The sequence below is a fragment of the Saimiri boliviensis genome, chromosome 9 (assembly GCF_048565385.1).
Source record: "Saimiri boliviensis isolate mSaiBol1 chromosome 9, mSaiBol1.pri, whole genome shotgun sequence".
In the NCBI taxonomy this organism is placed as follows: domain Eukaryota; kingdom Metazoa; phylum Chordata; class Mammalia; order Primates; family Cebidae; genus Saimiri; species Saimiri boliviensis.
This window is the reverse complement of record NC_133457.1, coordinates 3,044,212-3,069,964: the sequence shown is the minus strand read 5'-3', so window position 1 is coordinate 3,069,964 and position 25,753 is coordinate 3,044,212. Positions and strand designations below refer to the sequence as shown.

The following is a 25,753-nucleotide window of genomic DNA, read 5'->3' as shown; positions in this document are numbered from 1 at the left end:
CCATTTATTCATAGTATGATCTGGGGCTACTGCCGGAACTCATTGACTCTCATTTGTAAAGAGGGCGTAACAAAAGTTTCTGTCCGGTAGCTTTATCTGTTGATTAAACCAGGGGACATATGGAGAGCACTTAGCCCACTGCTGATACATGGAGAGCAGTATAATTATTCTCCTCATTCCAGGCCATGTATCATTGAGTGCCAACTAAAGAGAAGGCATTGTTTTTGTTCAGTTAAATTTCTACTAACCCTACATGAACAAAATATTTTAAATTACTATTTCTGAAAAACATGCAAAAGAGTTCATTCTGGTGTGGTTGTGAGTTGAAGTTTAGTTAACTCACTCTATTCTAAAACTTAATTAACATGATTCTTGAATCTTTTCTTCACCTCCATGTATGTGCTAACTAACACAGTATTCCCTCAGGTGGGAATACAGTGTTATGGTCCCATGAAATAACACCTACATGCTTCTCCATACACTTTTCTGACAATTCCATCTATAATTTCTTCATGAGTTTTGCCTTCATCTTCCCACCTCTTAGAAAACTATTGGTGCCACTCATTTCAATGTCTTTGTTTCTATTGGTTCATCTACTTACAATTGTTTTTCTGGGTAACTTTATGAACTTTGAATTTCTTTTCCTGAAGACTGTGACCCATTCATTTATCCCACATATTGTTTTTTGTATTTTAAAAATCTCTTCTCTTCTGGGTAAGGTTTCTCTAGCATTAAAAATACCGTATATTCTCGCTCATAGGCGGGTGTTGAACAATGAGAACACATGGACACAGGGTGGGGAGCACTACACACTGGGGTCTGTTGGGGGGAAATGGGGGAGGGGCGGGGGGTGGGGAGGTGGGAAGAGATAGCATGGGGAGAAATGACAGATACAGGTGAGGGGACGGAAGGCAGCAAAGCACACTGCCATGTGTGTACCTATGCAACAATCTTGCATGTTCATCACATGTACCCCAAAACCTAAAATGCAATTAAAAAAAAAAAAATATGTCCATGTCAATGTCATCTTAAATACAATGAATACACTGTTGTTGATTCTTTAAGTTTCTTTAGCTACTAATTTATTTTTTAACTTCTCAAGATAATCTTAATTTCTAGGAAGAATAATGTATTTCATAGTTGATGTCTCATTTCTCTTCATATTTACTCTTCACCTGATTTTATTCCATATCCTGTTTTCACAACTCCACAGAAAATTCTCTGTCAAAAGAAACCAGGTATCTCTGAAATGCAACCTCTAATGGATAATTTTGCCCTTTATCTTATTGTATTTTCTTGCTTTCCTTTCTGTATTGATTATTTATTCCCATTCTCTACATTTTGACTCCCATGAAATAACACATTCTTCTCCACAGACTTTTCTGACAATTCCACCTGTAACATCTTTATCAGCTATGCTTTTATCTTCCCACCTTTTAAGTATTAGTACCACTCAGAGAGGTTACCACTCAGAGACGTGTTCCACACTCATTATACTTCTAAGTCTACATGTGTTTCACATTGCATTTTAACTGTCATGTAAATGTTTCTCATTTAACATTTACTATTAAGTCTAAGTCTACATGTGTTTCACATTACATTTAACTATCATGTAAATGTTTCACATTACATTTTAACTGTCATGTAAATTACTGTTATATCTCTAGTTCAGAATTTGGTCTTGAACTTTAGACCAATATAGTCACACACCTTCTAGATAACTTTTATTAAATGTCCCACAAACATCTCACCTCAAGTATTTTAGATTTTCCTTCCTGAGTGCTCATATTTCTATAATTTCTAAGTTAATTAAATTTTAAGGCTCATTCCAGGGATGCAAGGCTGATTCAACATATTTAAGTCTGTAAACGTAATCCACCACATAAACAGAACCAAAGACAAAAACCACGTGATTACCTCAGTAGATGCAGAGACGGCCTTCAACAAAATTCATCAGCCCTTTATGCTAGAAACTCTCAATGAACTAGGTATCGAAGGAACGTATCTCAAAATAATAAAAGCTATTTGTGACAAACCTACAGTCAGTATCATCCTGAATGAGCAAAAACTGGAAGCATTCCCTTTGAAATCTGGCACTAGACAAGGATGCCCTCTCTCACCACTTCTATTCAATATAGTACTGGAAGTTCTAGCCAGAGCAATCAGGCAAGAAAAAAATAAATAAATAAAAGGTATTCAATTAGGAAAAGAGGAAGACAAATTGTTTCTATTTGCAGATGACATGATTGTATATCTAGAAGACCCCATCATCTCAGCCCAAAATCTCCTGAAACTGATAAGCCACTTCAGCAAAGTCTCAGGATACAAAATCAATGTGCAGAAATCACAAGCATTCCTATACACCAATAACAGACTAACAAGAGAGCCAAATCATGAGCAAACTCCCATTCACAATTGCTACAAAGAGAATAAAATATTTAGGAATACAACTAACAAAGGATGTAAAGGACAGGTTTCCATATCTTGACTTAAGAATTGCTTCATTTTGATATATCAATAAGTTTTTCTTCACAAAAGCACTTCCTAAATTTTTATATATTGCTTTACTTTCCTTTTTCCATCTACAGATGTAAAATATTATTAAACAGCCATGATTTATAGTCAATATAATAGCAATGTAAGACTTTCATAAAGCACATATTCTTATTTTTAATATTTTTCTTAATTGTTACATTAGGCTACATAAATACCTATTTATTAAACACAATTGTTATATTCACGTGTATATGAAAAAAGTAGTGTGTTGTCTTAATATTTTGAAAGGAAGTGATATTTGATTTTTATGTGTCCAAATCCCATTAGATTAAACTCTATGAGATGAAGGACCACATTCCGCATGTAGTGCTGCACCTGGCATACAGCAGTGCTAACCCAATATTCTTTAAATAATAAAATAAATGAACCACTAAAAGCAAAGAATGTTATGTCAAGAGATAAGTGAAGAAGTACGAGAAAGAAAGAGATCACATTGGAGAAAAAAGAACATATATAACTTAAATCAATATATTCTGCCACTGAGTAATTGAAATTTCAATAGAAGTATTGTTAATTATAACTCCTAACTTACATCCTTAAGGGATCTTTCAATTTGAGGCTTGCTGATATTTTATCTCTGGACTGTTCATGAAGTTTTCTTTCTCCTAATAAACTAATCAGATAAAACTACTTATGAAGTTTATTTGAAACTACTTATGAGGCAAACTTTTAAGGATTTCAAATATTAATTATTAAATGAAAATGAATGCAGCAAAGTGTTCATGACAAACTTTCATTAAAGTAGATTCAGAGTTATCTCTATTTGAAAAAATAAACATAACTAAATGCAAACTGCTTACTGTTTCTCATAGGACCATGGATTTTCTTTCATTCAGTATTCTACCATAATCAGACACTTTCTGTATGATATCCTTGACAAGCCTTTGTTGCTTATAGTACCGTATTAGTCTGTTCTCACGCTGCTGTGAAGACATGCCCCAGACTGGCTCATTTATAAATGAAAAAGGTGTAATTGACTCAGAGTTCTGCATGGCTTGGGAAGCTCCAGCAAACTTATAATCATGGCAGAAGGGAAAGTGAACATGTTCGTCTTCACATGGCAGCAAGGAGAAAAAGTGTGAGTGCCCAGTGAAGGAGGAAGCCCCTTATAAAACCATCAGATCTCATGAGAACCAACTCACTCTCTTGAGAACAAGATGGGGGAAACTGCGCCATGATTCAGTTATCTCCACCAGGTCCCACCCACAATATGTGGGGATTCTGAGAGCTACAATTCAGGATGAGATATGGGTGGGGACACAGCCAAACCACATCAGTTACCATCATTCCTACCTTGCCACATCATCATTATGATATTTATTTATTTATGATATTTATTTATTTATGATATTTATTTATTTATTTATTTTTGAGATGGAGTCTCTGTCTGTCACGCAGGCTGGAGTGCAGTGGCACGATCTCGGCTCACTGCAACCTCCATCTCCCGTGTTCAAGTGATTCTCCCACCTCAGCACCCCCTTGAGTAGCTGGAACTACAAACGTACGCCACCACACCTGATTAATGTTTTTTGGTGTTTTTGTATATTAATAGAGACAGGGTTTCATCATGTTGTCCAGGATGGTCTTGATCTCCTGACTTCATGATCCTCCTGCCTATGATATTTATTTTTTAGCAACACTAAAATTCCATTAACATAATGTCTCCTATGTGACAGGCATTAGACTGTTTACATCACCACACTGAAGAAAATATTATTATCCAAATTTCTTAGATAAGGTAACTATTCCTTTGGAGAGAAAAATACTTCAGATTGTTTAGTAGTGAAACTAAAATTTTAACCTGTGTCTATGTCGACTGCCTAAAACACCTCCCTGGAAATCCTTATTGATAACCAAAGTTAAATTTGGTAGGCCTTTGTATTAAGAGAGAATACCACCTTCGCAGAGTGCATTAGTTTGTTAGGGCTTCTGTAACAAAGCACAGCAAACAGAGTCACTTAAACAACAAGGGGGTTGCTTTATTTGTTCGTTGTCTCCCTTTTCCAAGTTTTGTCAGAGTGGGTTCCTTCTAAGGCCTGTGAGAGAGAATCTCTCCCACGTTTCTTGCCTAGATTCTGCTGGTCTGCTCTCGGTCTTTGGTGTTTCTTGGCTTGCAGACACAAGACCTGGATTTCTGACTGTAGGTTCCCATGGGTGTTCTCCCTGTGTGTCTCCCTGTGTGTCTGTCTCCCCTTTTTGCAAGGACACCAGTCACATTGGTTTAGAGAGCCACGCTACTCTGGTGTGATCTTATTGTAACTTAACTAGTTATATCTGCAATGACCTATTTCTGAATAAGGTCACATTCTGAAGTACTGGGGGTTAGAATTTAAATATAGTTTTGAAATCCTAACCCCCAATACTAAATTATGATATGTATTTTTGACAATAACCTAACAAATTTTTTGAAGGAGACAATTCAACTTGTGATACCGAGTCTCATCAGGTCCTCAAAGTGGGGAAATTAAGAAAGGAGATTTATGAGATTTTTAAGTCCAAGTTTTATGATTTTTTTCAGTGCCTCATACAAAGTGAAATACTGGTTGGAACTGGCCAGAGTTTCTAACAAATTAGTTTGAGATTGGTGGGCAAAATGAGGAAAGAAACACAAAACTTTGTGACAAAAAAGTCTTAATACGTATGCCACTTGGTTGATTCATAGTCACCTTGTCACAGAATTATTTCATATATAGGGAAATGGAATGGCATTGGTTTCCATCTTTATCTGTATAATTTCAAGGCCTGTAAACTACATCATTTTATCTTTCTCTTTCATTATTGATATATCCCTAAATACTCTGTAATGCTGTTGGATTGCTATAATAAATGGTTCTAAAAAATTCAGCATAAACTTGTTACCTGACTGCAATCATTGATGGCATACATTGGGTTAAATCTGTCTTCCTTGTGAAACTCTTCAGAAAATTGTCTATTTATCTGCATACCCATTTATCTATCATCTATTTATTCTATCTATCTATCTATCATCTATCTATCATCTTTCTCTGTCATCTGTCTATTTGTACACATATATTGTATCCCAAGCTCTACATAAATAACCTGTTTTCTTTAGGTTTTCAAAAAAAAGATAGCTATATTTATATGGTAAGCAATAATCATTTCATATCATGATGATATGAAATTGCTAACTCCAACAATATCATTTTGGATAGTAACATTATCTGCATCCCATATCTTCTTTCATTCTACATTTGAAAATACAATATGAATTAAAGTGTCTCTGATACATTTCAACCATGTGAACACTAGAGTTGATACAATGTATCAACTTCATTGGCAACAGATGAAGCCATGTGGCAGTTCTACCAAAAATATATATTACTATTGTTTTGAAGTTAGTTTGACAGTATCTAAAATATCATGCTCTCTCTGTCTTGGCATTTCTAGGTATTCACGTTTATCAAAACATTCCATTCCTCTAGTTTGTAAAACATACAATATATAAAGTAGAGAAGGAATTTCAGAAATGGGTTTTTATGGTCAAGATGTCTACAGATAAGTCTGCATTTGAAAAAAAAATAGATGTCAATTTTTTTGTAAGAAAACTTTTTTTTTGGTAAATACGTGTAATGTTAAGAGTTATAGAATTCTACTCATTTTAATTTATAAATATTCTGTGATGTGTAATTAGATCAGGATAATGAAATCTAGCAATCAACAGAAACCTTAAGGCAATTTAGAATCCTTTTTAATCTTTAAAGAAAATCCAATGAACACTTGAAAAGCAAAATCGTTTAAGAGTTTTAAATGTTTCTTTTTGGATTTTCCACAGGGTCCAAGTTTTCTCTCTGAGGCCTTTTTTCCTACACAGTCCACAACAGTTGAAGAAATGGATCCGTTTTTCAACCTTCATGAAACCATTACTAAGGTATGGGAGAACTGCAACCATAAATAGGTGGGGAATATTTGTTCTTTTTTATTGGTAGATGGAGTAAAGGAACATAACTAATCAAGAAAAATCCATATATTTTTATTTCTAGAATATATGAGAAAGGATTTTAGAATATTCTGTTATTTTACTAAGGAATAAATAAACGATTTGTTCAAGGTCATGCAGACACATAAGTGATCATTTGTATTGCAAATCAATTTTTAATAAAACAATGAGTTATTTTCCTTAATCTGAAAGTAGGGTTGTATAACAGCCTCAAATATACCTCTTCACTTTAGATTATAGGAAATACAAAATGGACCTTTGAACTTTTCTGTCTTCAATAGTTTGTTTAAATAGTTACAATACTTGTTCCTGGTTCTTTTTAGTTGCAGAAAAAAAGCTTACCTTTTAAAATGAGAAAGGCTGCATTTATAAGAGAGGCTTTTACAGTATGAGAATCATACATATATTTTTAACATACAGATGTCCCCCAACTTGTAATGGTTCAACTTTCTATTTTTTGGCTTTGTGGTTGTTCAAAAGCACTATGCATTTAGTAGAAATCCTAGATCAAGTACCCATACAACCATTTTGTTCTTCACTTTCAGAGCAATATTCAACACATTATGTGAGATGTTCAAGACTTTTTTTATCAGATGGGCTTTGTGTTAGATTTTGTCCAATTGTAGGCTAATTAAGTGTCTGAACACACTTAAAATAGGCTGGGCTGAGATATGATGTACAGTATGTTAGCTGTATTAAATTCATTTTCAAAATGTACATTCAACTTATTATGGACATAACCCCATCATATGTTGTGAAATGTCTGTATTTTTATAGTGATAAGTTACTTGTGTGAAGAAAATTAAGTTTTACAGTATGGAACAAAAAAATTTAATGTTTCTAACATCACATGGCATTGTATGGATTTTTACATTTACTAAATATATATTTAACCTGTTTTCACCTGCTTTTTGGGGATAGACTTTGTAAAGAATATTGGCATTTTAGTACTGTTAAAATTATCCATATATATATATATGTGTGTTTGTATATACACACACATAAATATGTAGAGAATAACTCTAAATGCCCTAACCAAACCACTATGAGATCTAGTTATGTAACAAAATTGTGCTTTAACTGTACCATTAAAGTAATCCATATACACACACACATATATATGTATATGCACATATATGTGTATGTATATATATACACACAAATGAACATGTAGAGATAATGTCTCTAAATGCCCTAACCAAATTATTATGAGATCTGTTCATTTAACAAAATTGCACTCCTACCCCATAAATTTATACAAATATAATATAGACTTTTTTCTATAAAATAGGCTTTGTGTTATATGTTGTCCAATTGTAGGCTAATGTAAGTATATGAGCACATTTATGATAGACTGGGCTAAGATATGATAGTAGGTTACCTATATTATATCATTTTTAAATATTAGTGAAATTTTACAAAGCTGTTTTCTTCTTTTATGAGGAAGAAATACAGTAAAGTGAACTGAGTGAATGTCAATAGAATGAGCTCGGAATACAAAGATGAGAGCCTGTGTCTGTCCTTGACACTGAAGAGCTGTGTGAATTAATTTTTTTCCAAACCTTTAAAATAAGAGGAGATTGAATTACATTTTACTTAAAATTATTCTAAGCTCAAAATATCTAAATCTTAGCTATACATTTATTATGTTTGGCAAAAATCATCCAACACGAAGCCTATCACAGTTCCTTTATTTAGTTTTTAGTATCTCCCTCCTTTGATCATCCTTTTTTTTTTTTTCTTTTTGAATGTAACAGAGTAGAAGTGGCCCCATGACACCTCCTTAGTATTCAAAATCATAGCTGTATTTTTAACACTTGGAGATTTTACATACACACACACACATAAACATACATGAATGAATATATAGTTTAATGAATTCATATACATAAACATGATATATTTATAATACTTAGAGATTTAATATATTATATATATAACACACAGACACACACATAAACTTCCAAGAATGGATATATATTTTTATGAATTTGTATACATTCCTGTACATATATATGAGTATATATATTTAAATGAATTCATATAGAATGAATTCACATATATATTTGTTCACATATTTTAGATTTTCAGAGTCTATGTTTATTTATTTATTTTTAAGCAAAGCATTAGAGAATTTTAGGGCAATGAAATAGTTATTTTTTTCTCCATTTTGTTCTGCTTTTATGGCCATTAGTAAAATCAAGGATTTTTGTGGAAGGGATAATTTAAGCCAATGTTGACATGAGACATGTAATGATATGATGATGTCTAGCATGCGAAATCCTCAGCCAGAGAAAATGCTAGGCTTTTCAACTCAGAGGTAAAAACATATACTGATAACCGATGCCTGAAGTCTTGGCCACTCTTAAGAATTGCAACTCCTGAGAACATGTTGGGAAGCAGGATTTGTCAGGAACGGAGAACAGGGGCACAGAACACATCCTGAACATACACAATTCTTGTGTTTTAATTAGTGTGAAACAGACAGAAAATTAGAGAAAATATAACAAATTTGTTCACAGATATTGGTACGTGTTTTACACGTGTTTTCAAATATGTTTGATGTGTGAACAGATAGTTATTAACTCATTAAGTGGATGTTGGAAAGAATTATTTATCCAAGAGAAGATAAAACCTGCTTAAGTTCAGAAGCCAGAGTTCTGTGAGCATTTTTTTTTTTTTAATGATGACATATAACTGACCCAATGCTGATTCTGTTTCTTCAGTCATCATATCTACTTGCACTCATGTTGGAAACATTGGCCAGGGGATGAAATTGTGCTTCACAAGTTCAGTCTTACTTCTCCAAGAGCAGAATGGAGAAAGCATAAAAGGAAGTAATTCATAGGTACTTCATTTTAATGTCAAATTTTATCAAAATCAAAATGAAATAAATAGTGGGGATGAATAGATTACATGAGCAGAAAATATGAAACATGGATTTTAGTTTTATCTTGGCTACAGAATTGTTATACTATCTAGCAGAACTTTGTTATATTTTCTGCATCGAAAAAAGTGCAGTCATAATGCCCTTCCTCAGTAGGATTCTGTGAGGTTGAAATAGATGATATATACATTTTCACTAGAAATGAAGTATGTATTTAATTAAATATTACTATTTACTCATTAAAAAAAAGCTAGTATTAAAATTTTTCAAGGAGGCCCTTACCTGCATTTTCTGAATTTCGTTGCTACTATAAAATATGTATCTACGGATAATATAGATATAAACACATAACCAAACTAATTTTCAATGCTAAGAGTACATTTAGTGTGTACATATAGAATATAAATTTTAATTTGTGAGAAGTTGAGGCCCTTAGAATACTTTTTTCACTAATGATAAGTGGTATTATCATCAACATATCACAACATATCACAGACCTAATATGCTTCTATTCTGCATAATAGTGTGACATATAAATAGCATTCAGTTTTGAAATTAAAAACCCATCTAGGTATACATTCTAAACGATCAATTATGACAAAATCAATTTTCACAAAAATGTGAAAGACATTTGGTAAAATTATGAAACACAATTATTTGTAGTATTATACAAATATTAACGCATTTTTAAGAAACTAGAATTTATTGAAATTCTGAAGATACTTTTTATTTCTCCCAATAAAAGTTTGTATTTGATATGGCACCATAGCACAATCACATATTTTATATTACCTAATTAAATACAATAAACATGTATATCTAATACAAATATAAACATGTAATACAACTATTATTCTCTTCCAATTAGTACCTCTTTTCCCTGTAGACTTTGCTATAGATTACAAGTTGATTTAGTGCCAAATCAAATTATAATTTCTACATATTAGGAAGTTAATAATTTATGAATAGGGTTTTGCTCAATTTAAACAATATTTTGTTTTATTTCATTTTATCATTTGTATACATTTATGAGATAGGAATGCAGTTTTGTTTCATGAACAGATCTCACAGTGGTTTGATTAGGGCACTTAGAGTATTTATCTCCCAAATGACATACGTTAAACAATAAATAAATAAACCATACTCATACATGAAATGTGAACTGTGAGTCCTTGAAAGTAGTTTTCCACTATTTTCCTGTAGTTTCTTTTTTTTTTTCAAAGTTTGAATTTGTCTTGGCATTTGTCTTTTTGATAGCATGAAACCTAAGAAAGTAATGAATGAGACTCAATATTGATGCCAATAGGTGTAATTCATCATGGCTTCAATGACAGTCAGGTGGCACAGTATAAAGTTGCTGAAGGGCAAGACGCACTGCATCAGTGTTGAAGATTTTTCTTATCTTCTATAATCACGTTAAAAATAGCATGTTTATTTTTAAATTATCATAGAAGCCAAACTAATTCCTTTATTGACTAAACCCAAACATGAATTAAGTGCCAATATAAATTTTAGGTGCTTAATCATTTAATAAGTGAATAAAAATTGTCATGTATTCATGATTTTAATAGGCTTATTTCTCCTTCCTCGCCTAATAATTTTCTAGTTATGTTTCTAAAATATCACTATTTAGCTCCTAAATTGTTATTATCTACCTTTGCATGCTAATAGTCTACTGTAAGTCAAACATGCAGCAAGACACTTGGAAATACCAAAATGGTTAATACACAGGAGAGATCAAACAGAATGAACAAGGAAAATAAATAATTTTAATAAGTTATACCAAAAGAGATGATAGTAATGTGGACAAAATATGAGAGGAAAGTAGATGGAGCTTTTGCCTCTGATAGGGTTTGGGTTCTGTGTCCCCACCCAAATCTCACGTCAAATTTTAACTCCCATATGTTGCAGGAAGGGCCTGGTGGGAGGTGAATGAATCATGGGTATAGACTTCCCCCTCATTGTTCTCACGACAGTGAATGAGCTTTCACAATATCTGATGGTTTAAAAGTGTGTGGCACTTCCCCGTCTCTCTCTCTCTTTCTCTTGCTCCCCCATGGTAAGATATACTTGCTTCCCTTTCACCTTCAGCCATGATTGTAAATTTCCTGAGGCTTTCCAGCCATGCTTTCTGTATAGGCTGTTGAACTGTGAGTCAATTCAAACTCTTTTCTTCATAAATTACCCAGTGTCAGTTAGTTCTTTATAGCAGTCCCAGAATGGACTAATACAGCCTCTAGGAGATCCAAAGAATTCACCAGAGAGGTGACATTTGAAGAATTTAAGAAATTTTAACTTGATGATAATATCAATGAGTTTCTTTTGACAGTGCTTTATAGATCAGATTGTAGATGAGAGTGTGTGAAAAATAATGGTATGTATTTTGGAAAACATATTTGTGAAACAGTTTTAAAATTGAAGGACAGATTGTATGATATAGGAGACATGAAACAGAGTGAAGAGTCAAAGATAATTTTAATAGTTTTATCTTAGGTAAAGTTGATATTATTGCATAATTATTCATTCAGTTAGGGGCTGGTTTGGAGAAAGCAGTGATAACTTTGACATTGGATAGGTGGAATTTGGTAGTGCTATAGAGCACCTAGGCAGATACGTACAGGCGGCTGCTGAATATGAGGTTGTAACTCAGAAAGAAGTAGGGTCTAGAAAGGCACTGTCATGTACAGAAACCAGTAGTCACAGGTAGATTTAAATAAAAAGTATTTAGATTAGGCCGGTGCGGTGGCCCACGCCTATAATCACAGCACTTTGGGAGGCCAAGGTGGGTGGATCACGAGGTCAAGAGATTGAGACCATCCTGACCAACACAGTGAAACCCCATCTCTACTAAAAATACCAAAAAAATAGCCAGGTGTGGTGGCGCGAGCCTGTAGTCCCAGCTACTCAGGAGGCTGAGGCGGAAGAATCGCTTGAACCCAGGAGGCAGAGTTGCAGTGAGCAGAGATTGTGCCACTGCACTCTAGCCTGGTGATAGAGCAAGATAGAGTAAAAATTTAATTTCTCAGTGGTATTACCCATAATTCACTTGCTTAGTGATCATATATGCTAGTGGATACTGTATTTGGCAGCACAGGTTATAGAAAATTTCCATCATGACTGATGATGCAGATGATGTTACCTTGACAAGATTGGTCCAGAGGAGAAAGAGTAAAATGAGACAGGCTAAAAGACCCAAGACAGAGTGGTTCATATAATCCTCAAGAAATAAATATTATAAGCAGGAGAAAATGTTCAAAGGAATATTTACGCAATCAACTGCTCATTCATGACTTTTGAACCATTTTTTTGAATTCTTGTTTTCTACTTCATTTATGCTCAGTCTTCAGATCTTTGCTATTCTCAGTAAAAAGCTCAACATGGCTTCTTCCTCATTACTTTACTTTTAACAGACGGAATATCCTGTATTTATTTTATATTTGCTTTTGAATTTAATATACATTATTAGTACTTTTTTGCTAAAATTCTGTCCCTAATAAACACTCAATGAAAATTGACAATTTGCATTTAAACAAATAAAACAAAATACTGTAGCTACATTTAGAAGAAAAAGATTTTAAAATGTGAATATAGGGCACATGGAGTTTCGAAGAAGTTCTATCTATTATGGGATAGATGGTAACTTTCATCTGGCACCACAAATGCTCTATAGTATATGTAAAAATCTCTGAATATGAATGGTACGTCTAGTAAAACAAAAATGTCCTGATCTTTGTGGTACCGTGGAAACCAGAAAATGACCTAATTTTGCTTGTAGGCTTCCTCAAGAAATATCAGTTTATGACAAATAAAAGGACAACTTTCATTACTTTTCATAAGTTCAGAAAAAAAAAATTATTTTTCAATGGTATAGGATACATAATATTGATACAGGGCTTTCAGAAATATTGTTCTTAAATGGATATACATTTCTTTCTGTTTTTGTAATATGCACACAGGATCTTTGATTAAAAGTATTTTGGTATTACAATATGACAAAGAAAAAGTAGTAGGAATACTATGGTATTGATTCCCATTATATACGTTAAGAAGGTGTCACAGTGATATTAAATTTCACAATAGGGAAATATTTGTGTAAAGCCTGGGAATCAAGGTTGGTAATTTTTTACATAGTTTAAATTCCAGCAATAGAGTTATATTTTCCTTTACATTATAGCTACAAATTTTGACTCGGTTTTTCAGTGGTGTGAATAAAGGTTAGTGGTGGTGTCATCAATGATTTTAAAATTTAAATAATTTTAATTGTTAACCATTTATGTTAATATTAATTGCATTTGGCTGTCAATCCGTTAGAATCTATTAACCTTGGTCACCTTGATTAATAGATTTATATTTGCTAACACATTATTTTAAATAGATGACTTGTGAAATATAAATCTGAATTATTTTAAAATGTTATGTTTAAAACATGCTTGTACCAGTTATAATATACTTAGGATTCTTAGTGCATGATAACTGAAAACTTAAAATGATCTGCTCATTTTATAACTATAGAATAAAGAGACAGACTAAAGTGTAGAATAAATTCTCTTGAGATGTCATTCTAAGCTATAGCTTTTAAAACTATATCTCAGTAGCTTTTTATAAAGGAAAAGAAAAAGAAAGATACCAGGTATCTTTTTTCTTAGTTTCAAAAATGGTAATCAGGCTAAGAGAATTCCTGGTTCAGTTCTTTAAATGCTTAGAAAACCTGGCTATAATTTTTCACTTGAATGAACAAATCTGTCTTCCAGGTATCTCTAATGTTGATAAATTGTTTGAATAAAATGTGAAAATATTATATTCTAATTGAGAAAACAAGTTTAAGGATACTCTTTAATCTGTATATTTGTACATTTGAGGTAATTCTGAAGCTATGGATTTAGAGCTTTTTGCAAAAAAAAATGCATTTTTCTGCTATAACAAATTATTGTTACTAGATGCAAAATATCTCCATAGAGATCTGTACTCTTAGTTTTCATGACATAAGCTAAAACAAAAAAAAATCCAAATATGTTTTTTCAGTGCAAAGATTGTACTTTGTAATAAAGACTGTTGGTTGGAGCTACTGAAGGGAGATAATAGTATATTAAAACCAACCCCTTACATTTTGAAGAGGAAATACTATAGGTGTGTGTATTTTCCTCATAAGTGTGTAAACTGAATATCTTCAATTACTAAAATTGGTGATTGTGGCAACTCTTGCCTAAAGAAGTTTGATTTATTGTTTTCATGATACTCAACAAATATAATTTGTAAAGACATGCCTTACACTATCAGTTTTTCTGTCTTTGTTTTTATTACTGAAAAGTCAATTATTACACAATATGTAATTGTCAAAATTTGACTCAATTTTTAAACAGAAGTTAATCATCAAAATAAATACTTCACCAATTCACCAAAAACTACCATATATAAAGTGTTATTAGCACTTATTAAGATATGAAAAGTAGGCTGCTATTCTTTGAGCATACTTTTAAAAATCTTATAAATACATAAAGACTGATTTTAACATGTTTTTTGTACAGAACCTAAATATATTACTTGTATAAATCAGAGTGGAAAGTTTTTTTCATCACCTATAATTAGTGTGATAATACTTTAAAGGCACAATGAAATTATTTTAATAAGTTTTCATGTTTAATTCAGGAAGCGCTAGTCTCATTTCATAAAGTAACATTTTTGGTAATAGTTGCATTTTGTATGCTCTTAAATATAAGTGTTTATCATTTTAGGAATCAATAAGTTCAAAATGAATTTTGATGTTAATTTCTGCATTTTTCCCTCACTTTGAAGAGGAGACTCTACCTGTCCATAGCATTCTTGAATAATACCATTCTCAAGGTGTTGTAGAAGTACAGAGACAAAGGGCAGAATGGTGAATGCATAACAGAATAACCCTAGATTGGTAGATCAAATGACCCTCCGAAAATGTGTTTAAACAAACTTTCTGTATAATAAAAAGATTTAAAAGCTCCAGGCAATATAACTTAAAAAAAATCTAATAAACACAACATACAGAAGAATCTGGGAAGTTTTTGGAACCTGTTATGACAGAGTTTAATGTTAATATTTAAGAGTCCTTGAAAGAGTACTTACTGCCCCCAGGGGCAACTATAATAAAACATTTCCCTACATGCACACACACATGCACATACACGCCCACGTGATATGGACTAATTAATGGCACTGATTTTCAGTGCTAATCATGCTAATCAATATTGGTATTGATCCTCAAAAAATCCTAAACTCTCTCTCTGATTCTGTGTGTGTGCGTGCGTGTGTGTGTGTGTGTGTGTGTGTGTGTGCCCTCTTGGTGGAACTCTGCACGTAGTGATCATATTCACCCTGACATTCACTCATCTTCAATATATCACCCTAGACTACCACTACAAATTGATTGGATTTGTCAGATGAGAAAAAACACATTTGCCAATCAGGATCGAAAATGCTCATCAGTTGTATCTTTTACCTTTAAAGAGGTGGGTTAGCCTTAGAAGCATCAAGGAATCGGCCTGGTGCAGTGGCTCACGCCTGTAACCCCAGAACTTTGGGAGTCCAAGGTGGGAAGATCACCTAAGGTCAGGGGTTTGAGACCAGCCTGGCAAATATGCAGAAACCCTGTCTCTACTAAAACTGCAAAAATTAGCCAGGCATGGTGGTGGGTGCGTGTAATCCCAGCTAAATGGGAAGATGAGGCAGGAGAATCCCTTGAACCTGGGAGGCAGAAGTTGCACTGAGCCAGCATTGCACCACTGCACTCCAGCCTGGGTGACAGAGTGAAATACCATCTCACCAAAATAAATAAATAAATAAATAAATAAATAAATAAATAAACAAACAAACAAACAAACAAACAAATAAAAGAGAAAGAAACTTCAAGGAATCACTGAGTTAAGAAATCCCACTAATGTGAGAAGCTCTGTAAACATGTGTACTAGTTAATATACAACTGATTTTTGGATAATAACTCTATGTTCAAAATAAGAGGCACTGTAAAAAAATACACAATATTTTAAGACCTATTTCTTCCTGTCTTTTAAGGGTTTATATTCTGGTCAATGCCAGAAACATTTGAATACATGCCTCTGTGTATAGCAGGATATTTAAATCTTTAATTCAATTGATCACCCAAGAACTTCATGTTGAAAAGATTTTGTTTACTGCACAAGCGGTAATTAATTCATTGATACTTGTCACTGTTTCTCCATTTCATCCTTGACCCAGCTTTTAACGAATAACCTATAATTGCCAATTTAATGAAATAAGAATACAGATATTGAGACCCTATGCTCTTTAAATAGTCTTCAACTTTGCTGTCTGCATTGACTCATGCCCCAATTTGGTTTCTCATGTTCTAGTTTGAGATATGTTTGTCAATGGTTGGTTGATGGCACGACTATCAGTGATTAGTCTACCAAATAAAAGTCTCAAATTTTTATTTCAGCCATATTTAGAAGAGCCTAGCATTTCTCTTTCTCATACATAGACAAAAACAAAGATGTCGATATTTGATTTAATAGATGTTATCATTTGGTTTGTTTGACTTCTACAAACCTCACGTTGAAATTGATCCCCAATGTTGGAGGTGGGAGTGTTTGGATCATGGGGGCAGATCCCTCATAAATGGCTTGGTGCCATTCTCAAAGAAACAAGTGATTTTCCATAAGAGTTGGTTGTTAACAATAGCCTGGCATCACCCCAGCCTCTGCTAGTTCTCTTGCTTGCTCTCACCACGTGATCTCTGTACCTGCCATCTGCCCTTCGCCTTTTTCCATGAGTGGAAGCAGCCTGAGGTTCTCACCAGAAGCAGATGCTGGTGCCAGGCTTCTTGTACATTCTGCAAAACCACAAGCAAAATAAATAATATAAATTTATATTGTTCCTAAATTACCAAGACTCCAGTATTTCTCTGTAGCAAAACAGACTGACACAGTAATTAAATACACACTTTTGGTTAGTTGCTTGAAATGGTAGTAATAATGCATTTTATGGACTTTGGGATTGAATTATCAGAGATGCATATTTAGAGGTCTATAGGGATATTACTTTCGTTGCTTTATGTCTCAATTAGTAACATCAAATTTAATATGTAAAGAATGGAGGAAAAGATTAAAAAAAATTGTGACTTTGGAATAATTTTAAAAAGAGCAGTATGTGCCAGATAATTTAAGAATATGTGACAAACATGAAAAAAGTTTGCAAAATACATGAACGAACAAAGCATTTGAATAATTAGTTTGTTATTATTACCTTGAATCATGAGAAATTATATCTAAATCAATTAATAAATGTTAATCACAACTGCCAATCAGTTTATATGCCATAGAGACATTTATTGGATCCACATATCTGACTGATTTCCACAGCAAAGGAAATAAATACCTTTTTTTTTTTTTTCTTTTTTTGAGATAGAGTCTCACTCTGTTGCCCAGACTGGAGTGCAGTGGAGTGATCTTGGCTCACTGCAATCTCCGCCTCCTGGGTTCAAGCAGTTCTCCTCTCTCAGCCTCCCAAGTATCTGGGACTACAGGCACATGCCACCACACCTGGCTAATTTTGTATTTTTAGTACACAGGGGAGTTTCACCATATTGCTCAGGCTGGTCTTTTTAACTCCTGACCTCAGGTGATCCATCTGCCTTGGCCTCCCAAAGTCCTGGGATTACAGACGTGAGCCACTGCGCCCGACGCTTTTCACCTTTTCTTATCCACTTACTTCTTCAGAGAAGATTCAGCTAGAAGACTCAGATGCTCTTACTGAACTGGTACACCGTTCAGTTTATTCACATCCTTCAGAGGATCCTAGGGACAACCATGCTGCCGTTTCTGAAGGTTTTCCTGTCAGTGAGTTCATTATGAAGTCAACCTATTTGGCTCCAAGATTCATTCAGAAAATATGGTCACAGTGCCTGGACCTTGTCTCTTAAGTTTTAAGAGTTGGCACAAGATGACTGTATTCTCTCAATTGACAACATGGGTTGCACAGGTACAGCTTCTTTCGGTACTAGTTATTAGGATCCAAATGCAGATTAAATCAAAATATTTTACTTTAAAAATGAATCATGTAACTATTTTCAAGAGACCTAAACAGATTAAAATATACGTCATCTTTGGAAAATCTGAACGAGTATAAGCCTCTATGCATATTTATATGTTGTCATTTTTCTAGAGCCCATCAAAACAAATCTTATAACTGAAAATAATGATAAAATACTGACTCCACAGTGTCCAACACTTAGGCAGCATCCCTTCTTGTCCATCTGTATATGTGCCACTATTCCTAACAGTGACTTTCACTCATCAGTCGTGTTAATAACTTGTGACATGTTTTACTAAGTAAGTGGAATCTCTTTTCCTTTGAAAATCTCTTGATTGGCAGGTGCTTTGTCCCCATTTCAGCAACATCATAAAGCATCATATTTCCCCTAATGTTGCTGGAGTTGGGAGTCAGAGTGAAGTAATAGTAATTAAGCCCTGCATGGCGCTTCTCTAGTAAACAGTTGGACCTGTTAACTAATTACTTCTCTTCTTCATACTGGTTTGTCTACCAAACCAGCTTCTGCTCACAGTAGGTTTTTTTTTTTTTCAAAAGTATTATTCTTAAATGTAATCTATTTTTAAGTTTACAGAGAATAGTGAACACTTTTGTGGCGGATACACTAAATTTTCACCGCACCTTTACTTACATTTTTATTTTAAAAAAAATCACTTCTTGGATATATTTAAAGTCCTCTCAGTTTAAAATCTTGAATAGGAACATTTTCTAAGGTTTACAGTGGGTGTTTTACCCTCCACCCACAACTTGCTGGTTTGGAAGAATAAAACTAAGAAAGACTGATAAATTATAGATCATCATATCTGTTTGTAGAGTTTAGTAATCTCAGCTAATCCTCACTTAGTGGAAGGAAGGTGTGAAGACAGTTGGATACGCCAGAATGGATACACTAAAGGACTGGGAACACCAGACCAAGTAGTTTGTGCAGGAACTAGAGATTGATAAGAATCTTAGAAAGCAGAGATACTTCAGAATAGAAAATTTTCAAATGTGATTTGTATGTTGGATCGTTGAATAAATAATAAAATTGTTTTAAAACAAAGAAAGGTGATTGCTATTTTATAACAATGTGAACTTCATTAAGTCTTTCTAGATTTTTTTTCCTTTCAGTTAAATAGTAGGATTCATTCTTCATGTGGATTAACCATATATGCACAACAAAGAGCATTTAATATACTATTAATAAGAGAAAGGTAACAGGCCACAAATGACGTAGAAAAGTGATTTAACTATGAGAGATAATGCTTATCACTTATATTAATATACCAGCACCCTTAATTGTGGAGAAGTGTCAATATTCATTGGTGTTTTTTTTTCCCCCTTCATGTTAAAAATTCAAGTGAGGAGAAAAGAACAGATATTTATTGATGATATATATGCTCTCATTTTAGCCTCAGAATAATCCTGTGAAGAAAATATTTTTATTCTCCTTGTACAGAAAGGAAAACTGAGTTTCAAAGAAACTAAGTAACTTCGTGAGATATGCATATATTACAAATGATTGATTCTGATTCCCAGGAAGCATCATTATTTTATTCCACAATGCCTTTTCTGTAAATATTTATTTACAGTATATAGAAACCTCTCTTTATTCACAATAGCATTAACTGTCTTGCCCATTATTTATTTGAAGAATATATTTATTTTGTCACACAATCAATGTTTAATACACAGGAGTGTATATGCATATCATGTTCTAGTTAATGATAATGCAATGCTTAACTAGAGATGTGTACAGTTTTGGATATAAAAAAATTTAAAATCTCATGGGAAATGCAGACAACCAGGTAAATTACAATATGGTTTAATTTGTGTCCCAATAAGCATTACAAAGGCTCTTAAGTAGGAACGGAGAGAGCCAATATGTAGATGCATCACTGAATTGTTCATTTCAATAGGCAACTGCTTTCTCAATTTCCAGCAAATGACTGAGAAGTCCTATGAAAGTCAGGAGTAAAAAAAGAGATGCATTTATCCAATGGCTCCTGTACCTCATTGCTCAAATGTTCAAACGTGACCCCTCTCTGACTTCATCTCCCTTTTCTTGTTTCCTCTTACCTCATTACTAGCTTTCTCTAGAACATTCTCCGTTTTAATTATGCATACAGCCCACTCCCAGGCTTCTGGCAGATCTCCATTTAAGTGTCACTTTGTCTCTCTCTTTTTTTTTTAAATTAATTTCTGGAGCACATGTGCAGATCTTGCTGAATTGTTACACAGGTATACACACGCCATGGTGGTTTGCTGCCTCCATCCCCCCGTCACCTACATTAGGTATTTCTCCTAATGTTATCCCTCCCCCAACTTTCCACCCACTAATATTGCTCCCCTAGCCCCCGATCCCCCAACAGGCACCAGTGTGTGATATTTCTTTCCCTGTGTCCATGTGTTCTCATTGTTCAACACCCATTTATGTGTAAGAACATGTGGTGTTTGGTTTTCTGTTCTTGTGTTAGTTTGCTGAGAAGGGTGGTTTCCAGATTCATCCATGTCCCTGCAAAGGACATGAACTCATCCTTTTTTATGGCTGTGTAGTATTCCATGGTGTATATATGCCACATTTTCTTTATCCAGTCTATCATTGATGGGTATTTGGGTTGGTTCAAAGTCTTTGCTATTATGAATAGTGCTGAAATGAACATAAGTGTGCATGTGTCTTTATAAGAGAACAATTTACAATCCTTTGGGTATGTACCCAGTAATGGGATTGCTGGATCAAATGGTATTTCTATTTATAGATCCTTGAGGAATCGCTACGCTGTCCTACACAATGGTTGAACTAATTTACACTTCCACCAACAGTGTAAAAGCATTTCTATTTCTTCACATCCTCTCCAGTATCTTGTCTCCAGATTTTTTAATGACTGCCATTCTAACTGGCATAAGATGGCATCTCAATATGGTTTTGATATGCATTTCTCTAATGACCAGTGATGATGAGCATTTTTCATATGCTTGTTGGCCACATGAATGTCTTCTTTTGAAAAGTGTCTGTTCATATTCTTTGCCCTCTTTTTGATGAGGTTGTTTGTTTTTTTCTTGTAAATCTGTTTTAGTTCTTTGTAAATTCTGGATATTAGCCCTTTGTCAGATAGGTAGCTTGCAAAACTTTTTTCCTGTTCTGTTGGTTGCTGGTTCACTCTGACAGTTGTCTCTTTTGCTGTGCAGAAGCTCTTAAGGTTATTTAGATCTCATTTGTCTATTTTGGCTTTTATTGCCAATGCTTCTGGTGTTTTAGTCATAAAGTCTTTGCCTATGTCGATGCCTATGTCCTCAACGGTATTGCCTGTGTTGTCTTCTAGGGTTTTTATGGTGTTAGGACTTATGTTTAAATCTTTAATTCATCTGGAGTTAATTTTTGGATAAGGTAAAAGTAATGGTCCAGTTTCAGCTTTCTGCACATGGTTAGCCTGTTTTCCCAACACCATTTATTAAACAGGGAATCCTTTCCCTATTGCTTGTTTGTCAAAGATCAGATGGTTGTAGATGTGTGGCATTGCCTCCAGGGCCTCTGTTCTGTTCCATTGGTCTATATCTCTGTTTTGGTACCAGTACCATGCTGTTTTGGTTATAGTAGCCATATAGTATAGTTTGAAGTCAGGTAGTGTGATGCCTCCAGCTTTGTTCTTTTTGCTTAGGATTGCTTGGCTATGCAGGCTCTTTTTTGGTTCCATATGAAGTTTAAGGTGTTTTTTTCAGTTCTGTGAAGAAGGTCAATGGTAGCTTGATGGGGACAGCATTGAATCTGTAAATTACTTTAGGCAGTATGGCCATTTTCACAATATTGATTCTTCCTAACCACGAGCATGGAATGTTTTTCCATCTGTTTGTGTCCTCTCTTATTTCCTTGAGCAGTGGCTTGTAGTTCTCACACTCTCCAACCAGTCCCATTGAGATGAACCTGGTACCTTGGTTGGAAATGTGGAGATCACTCACCGTCTGCGTTGCTCTCGCTGGGAACCGTGCTCTGGAGCTCTTCCTATGTGGCCATCTTAGTGGAAGTCTCACCACTTTGTCTCTTAAACTTTTCCTGGAGATGCTGTAGAAAGTAGCACCCTCCCTCAGCCATACTTTCTCATTCTTCTTTTTCTTCGAAGGTTGTACTTCTTGTAAATGGTAACATGATTATTTATTTATTTTTCCTTTCTCCCTCTTACCTGTTTCTTTTTTTTTCCCTTTTTCCTTCCTTCATATTCTTTTATTTTTGAGTCTTGCCCCACTAGAATATAAGTTCATTGAGGGCAAGGACTAGGTCTGTTTCTTTCTAAGTGTTATCTTCAGAGGCTGGCTCATAGTTGCTGCTCAGTAATTATTTGTTGAACAAATTACTAAAAAGTAATTTATAGCATAGTATGGGACTAACCAAAAACAATGTGATTGCTTCCTCTCTATGCAAGTCTTCTTATCTACTCCAACCATGATTTATTGACCATTTCACATAAAAGTAAACATGAGGCAATATGTCATTTCCTCACCAGCTTCACATTTGTCTTCTAAGACTATACAAATATACATTCTGATTCTATACCCAACATATGTACTCTCTTCTCAGGCTAAAATTCTCCTAATTATAGCTATTTTTTAGATTATTAAAAATTATTAATTAAGAAAGGATGAAAATAGTATTCCCATAACAAATCAAATTTAAGCATAAAAAGTACACTGTTCTTCATGATTCAAATGACAGGTTACCAATAAGTGCCATTAAATACCATGTAACTACATACCATGTAGTTACCTATATATACCATTACAAATGAAACTATATGCTATTTTTTAAATTGTAAAATGCATCATATGTACAAAAGCAAACTATACAACATATGTACATCTTAGAGAATGATCATAAACTGAACTTCCATATGACCACAATCCAGGTAAAGAAACAGAACAATGCTGGTTCCTTAAAAGACCCCTCCCTAGGTATCTCTTCTAAATCACCATCCCAATACTTTATAAAAGGGATAACTATGTATTTCGTTTTCCGAGAATCCTTTGTGTGCATTTTAAAATATTTTTGTCACCTTATATGCATCCTTAAACAATGTATTATTTAGGTTTTTCCATTTTTTAATTTCTAAAACAGAATTAGAGGGTATGCATGCTTTTGTGATTTGCTTTTTTACTCTATGAGATATACTGTTGTGTGCATAAAGCTATCAGATTCAAGAATCTAAAATAATGTTTTTATTGATTACTCAAGATCTTCATGCAAGAAGAAATAAAGGAAATTGACCACCAGCCAGAACCTGAAGACAGTAAAAGTCTCACAACTTAATACTTCTGTTTTATATATCTTCTTTTATACCAAAATAGGCCCAAGATATTCATCATCCAAATCTTTATAGGAACTGTTTAGTGACGATAAGAGGAAAGCAGGCCTATTCAAAAGTACACAAATGTAAAATGACGGCTTGTCTATATTTGAAAGGTGATTCAAATATATGTTTTGAAAGCAGGAGTGACAACATGGGACATCAAATATACCTTTTGAAACCAAGATAAGCACAGTAAACAAGATAGTGCACACCTATGAAGGGAAATCTAGAGACATATTTGAAAAGAAAAAGAGTCACAATATTAGTTTAGAAGAACAGCAGTGTGTTTGACTTGAAAGAATAAGCATCGAAGATATGTATAACCTGGGTTTTGTGTTTTAGAGTGGTTGGAGAAAATGTGATTGATAATGAAGAGGGGACTGATTACTCATTCTTCATGTTGATAGATGTAGCAGTAGTTTATTTTCATTGTAGTAAAGCATTTTGTTGCATAAATATACCAAAATTTGTTTACCTGTTGTTCTACTGTTGATGGGCATTTATTGTTTCCAACAATTAAGAGTAGTTTTTTTTTTTACATCTTTGGCACAAAAGTTTCTCTGGTATATATAAGCTGGAATGGAATTACTGCTTCATAGGGAATAAATATCTTTAACTCTGCTAGGTAATACCAAATTGCTAGAATGGTTGACTGCCAATGCCCAAAAGACTAGAATAGCCTGCTGATAAGGCGGAACTTACTGCCCCTACTTCACAAAAGAAGAACTCTGCCCTGACTGAATTTAGTAACAGAGTATCTCTGTAGGTGCTATTCTGGATTTATATAGGATTTGAGTAACTGAGCTCAAGTTTTATGATGGATGTTTTCAGCCATAAAAATGATTATCAATGATAAAAATTCATTACAATCATTTAGAATTGATGGACATGGTGAAGGGAGGATTGTTTGATAAAGAAGCTTCCTGTCCAGGTGAGAAGAACAAACTATTTTTCTGGATATATTGATTCTGGATATATTGATATATTAATTCCTTGAAGTGAACAGTGATGTTATTTATTAGCTGAAAGTGTTAGCTTCACAGCTAAGAGTCTCCTGGAATAGTTACGGACACAGGCAGTCTTAGTTTTTAGTGCTGATAGATAACCTAAGTAGATTCATATATTCTTAGTTCTTGAAACCATATGTGTGGAAATTTTCCTTGAGATGATCCTCTACCAAACTTGATTTCATTTTGTTTTGTTCCTTCATTTTTTCCAGTCTGATATGTGTAAGCACTGCCTCACTGTGGTTTAATTTATATGTCTTTCTCTGGGTGCTAATGAAATTGACTGCCTTTACATATGTGTATTGGTGGGTTTTCTCGATATCTGTATGTTTTCTAAGTGCTGGTTAAAAGTCATTGCCAATTTTTGTGGATTTTTTTTCTTATTGATTTGTAGTAGATATTCATATATTCTGGCTATAAATTTTTAGTTAATTACATGCATTGAAAATATCTGCTCTCAGATTTTGACTTTTATTTTTGCTTTTTGAATTATATTTTTTATGAATAGTTCTTCATTTCAGTGTAATCTAGCCTACCAATATTTATGTTTTTAGTCCTTTGGGGTTCTACCTACTCTGAGTAAATATTCTTATATTATACATCTTTATAAATTTTTTCATACTAATTTAATCCACCATGATGTTGATGATACTGAGGATAATTGTGATGCTTTAGGTAGGCGGAGCTTTTCATTTTTCAATCTAATTTATTGAAATGTCCATTCTTTCTCAATGATTATGCAATAAAGCTGCATTATATGTCAAGTTGATGTAGATGTATAGGCTTGTTTCTGGGCTCTCAATTCTGTGCCTCAGTCTATTTGTTCATCTGTGTACAAACACAATACTGTTTTAGACACAGAACATTAAAATAAGAAATTTGTATGATAGTTTTTGGTTCCTTATGTAATTCTTCTTTAGAAATATCATGAGTATTTTTGTTCTTCGCATTTTCATATACATGTAAAAATTAG

General features: G+C 33.7%; 1 protein-coding gene across 7 annotated transcripts in view; it reads left to right on the top strand.

Annotated features, from left to right (window-relative positions):
• The window catches only part of NAALADL2 (N-acetylated alpha-linked acidic dipeptidase like 2), a 1,288,446-nt gene that overhangs the window by 1,106,896 nt on the left and 155,797 nt on the right, over positions 1-25,753 (top strand). For all 7 annotated transcript variants that reach the window (XM_074405415.1, XM_074405414.1, XM_074405412.1 and 4 more), the window contains one exon: positions 6,350-6,445. In XM_074405415.1, coding sequence (XP_074261516.1) covers positions 6,350-6,445 — 96 coding nt within the window. The remainder of the gene's footprint in view (positions 1-6,349; positions 6,446-25,753) is intronic.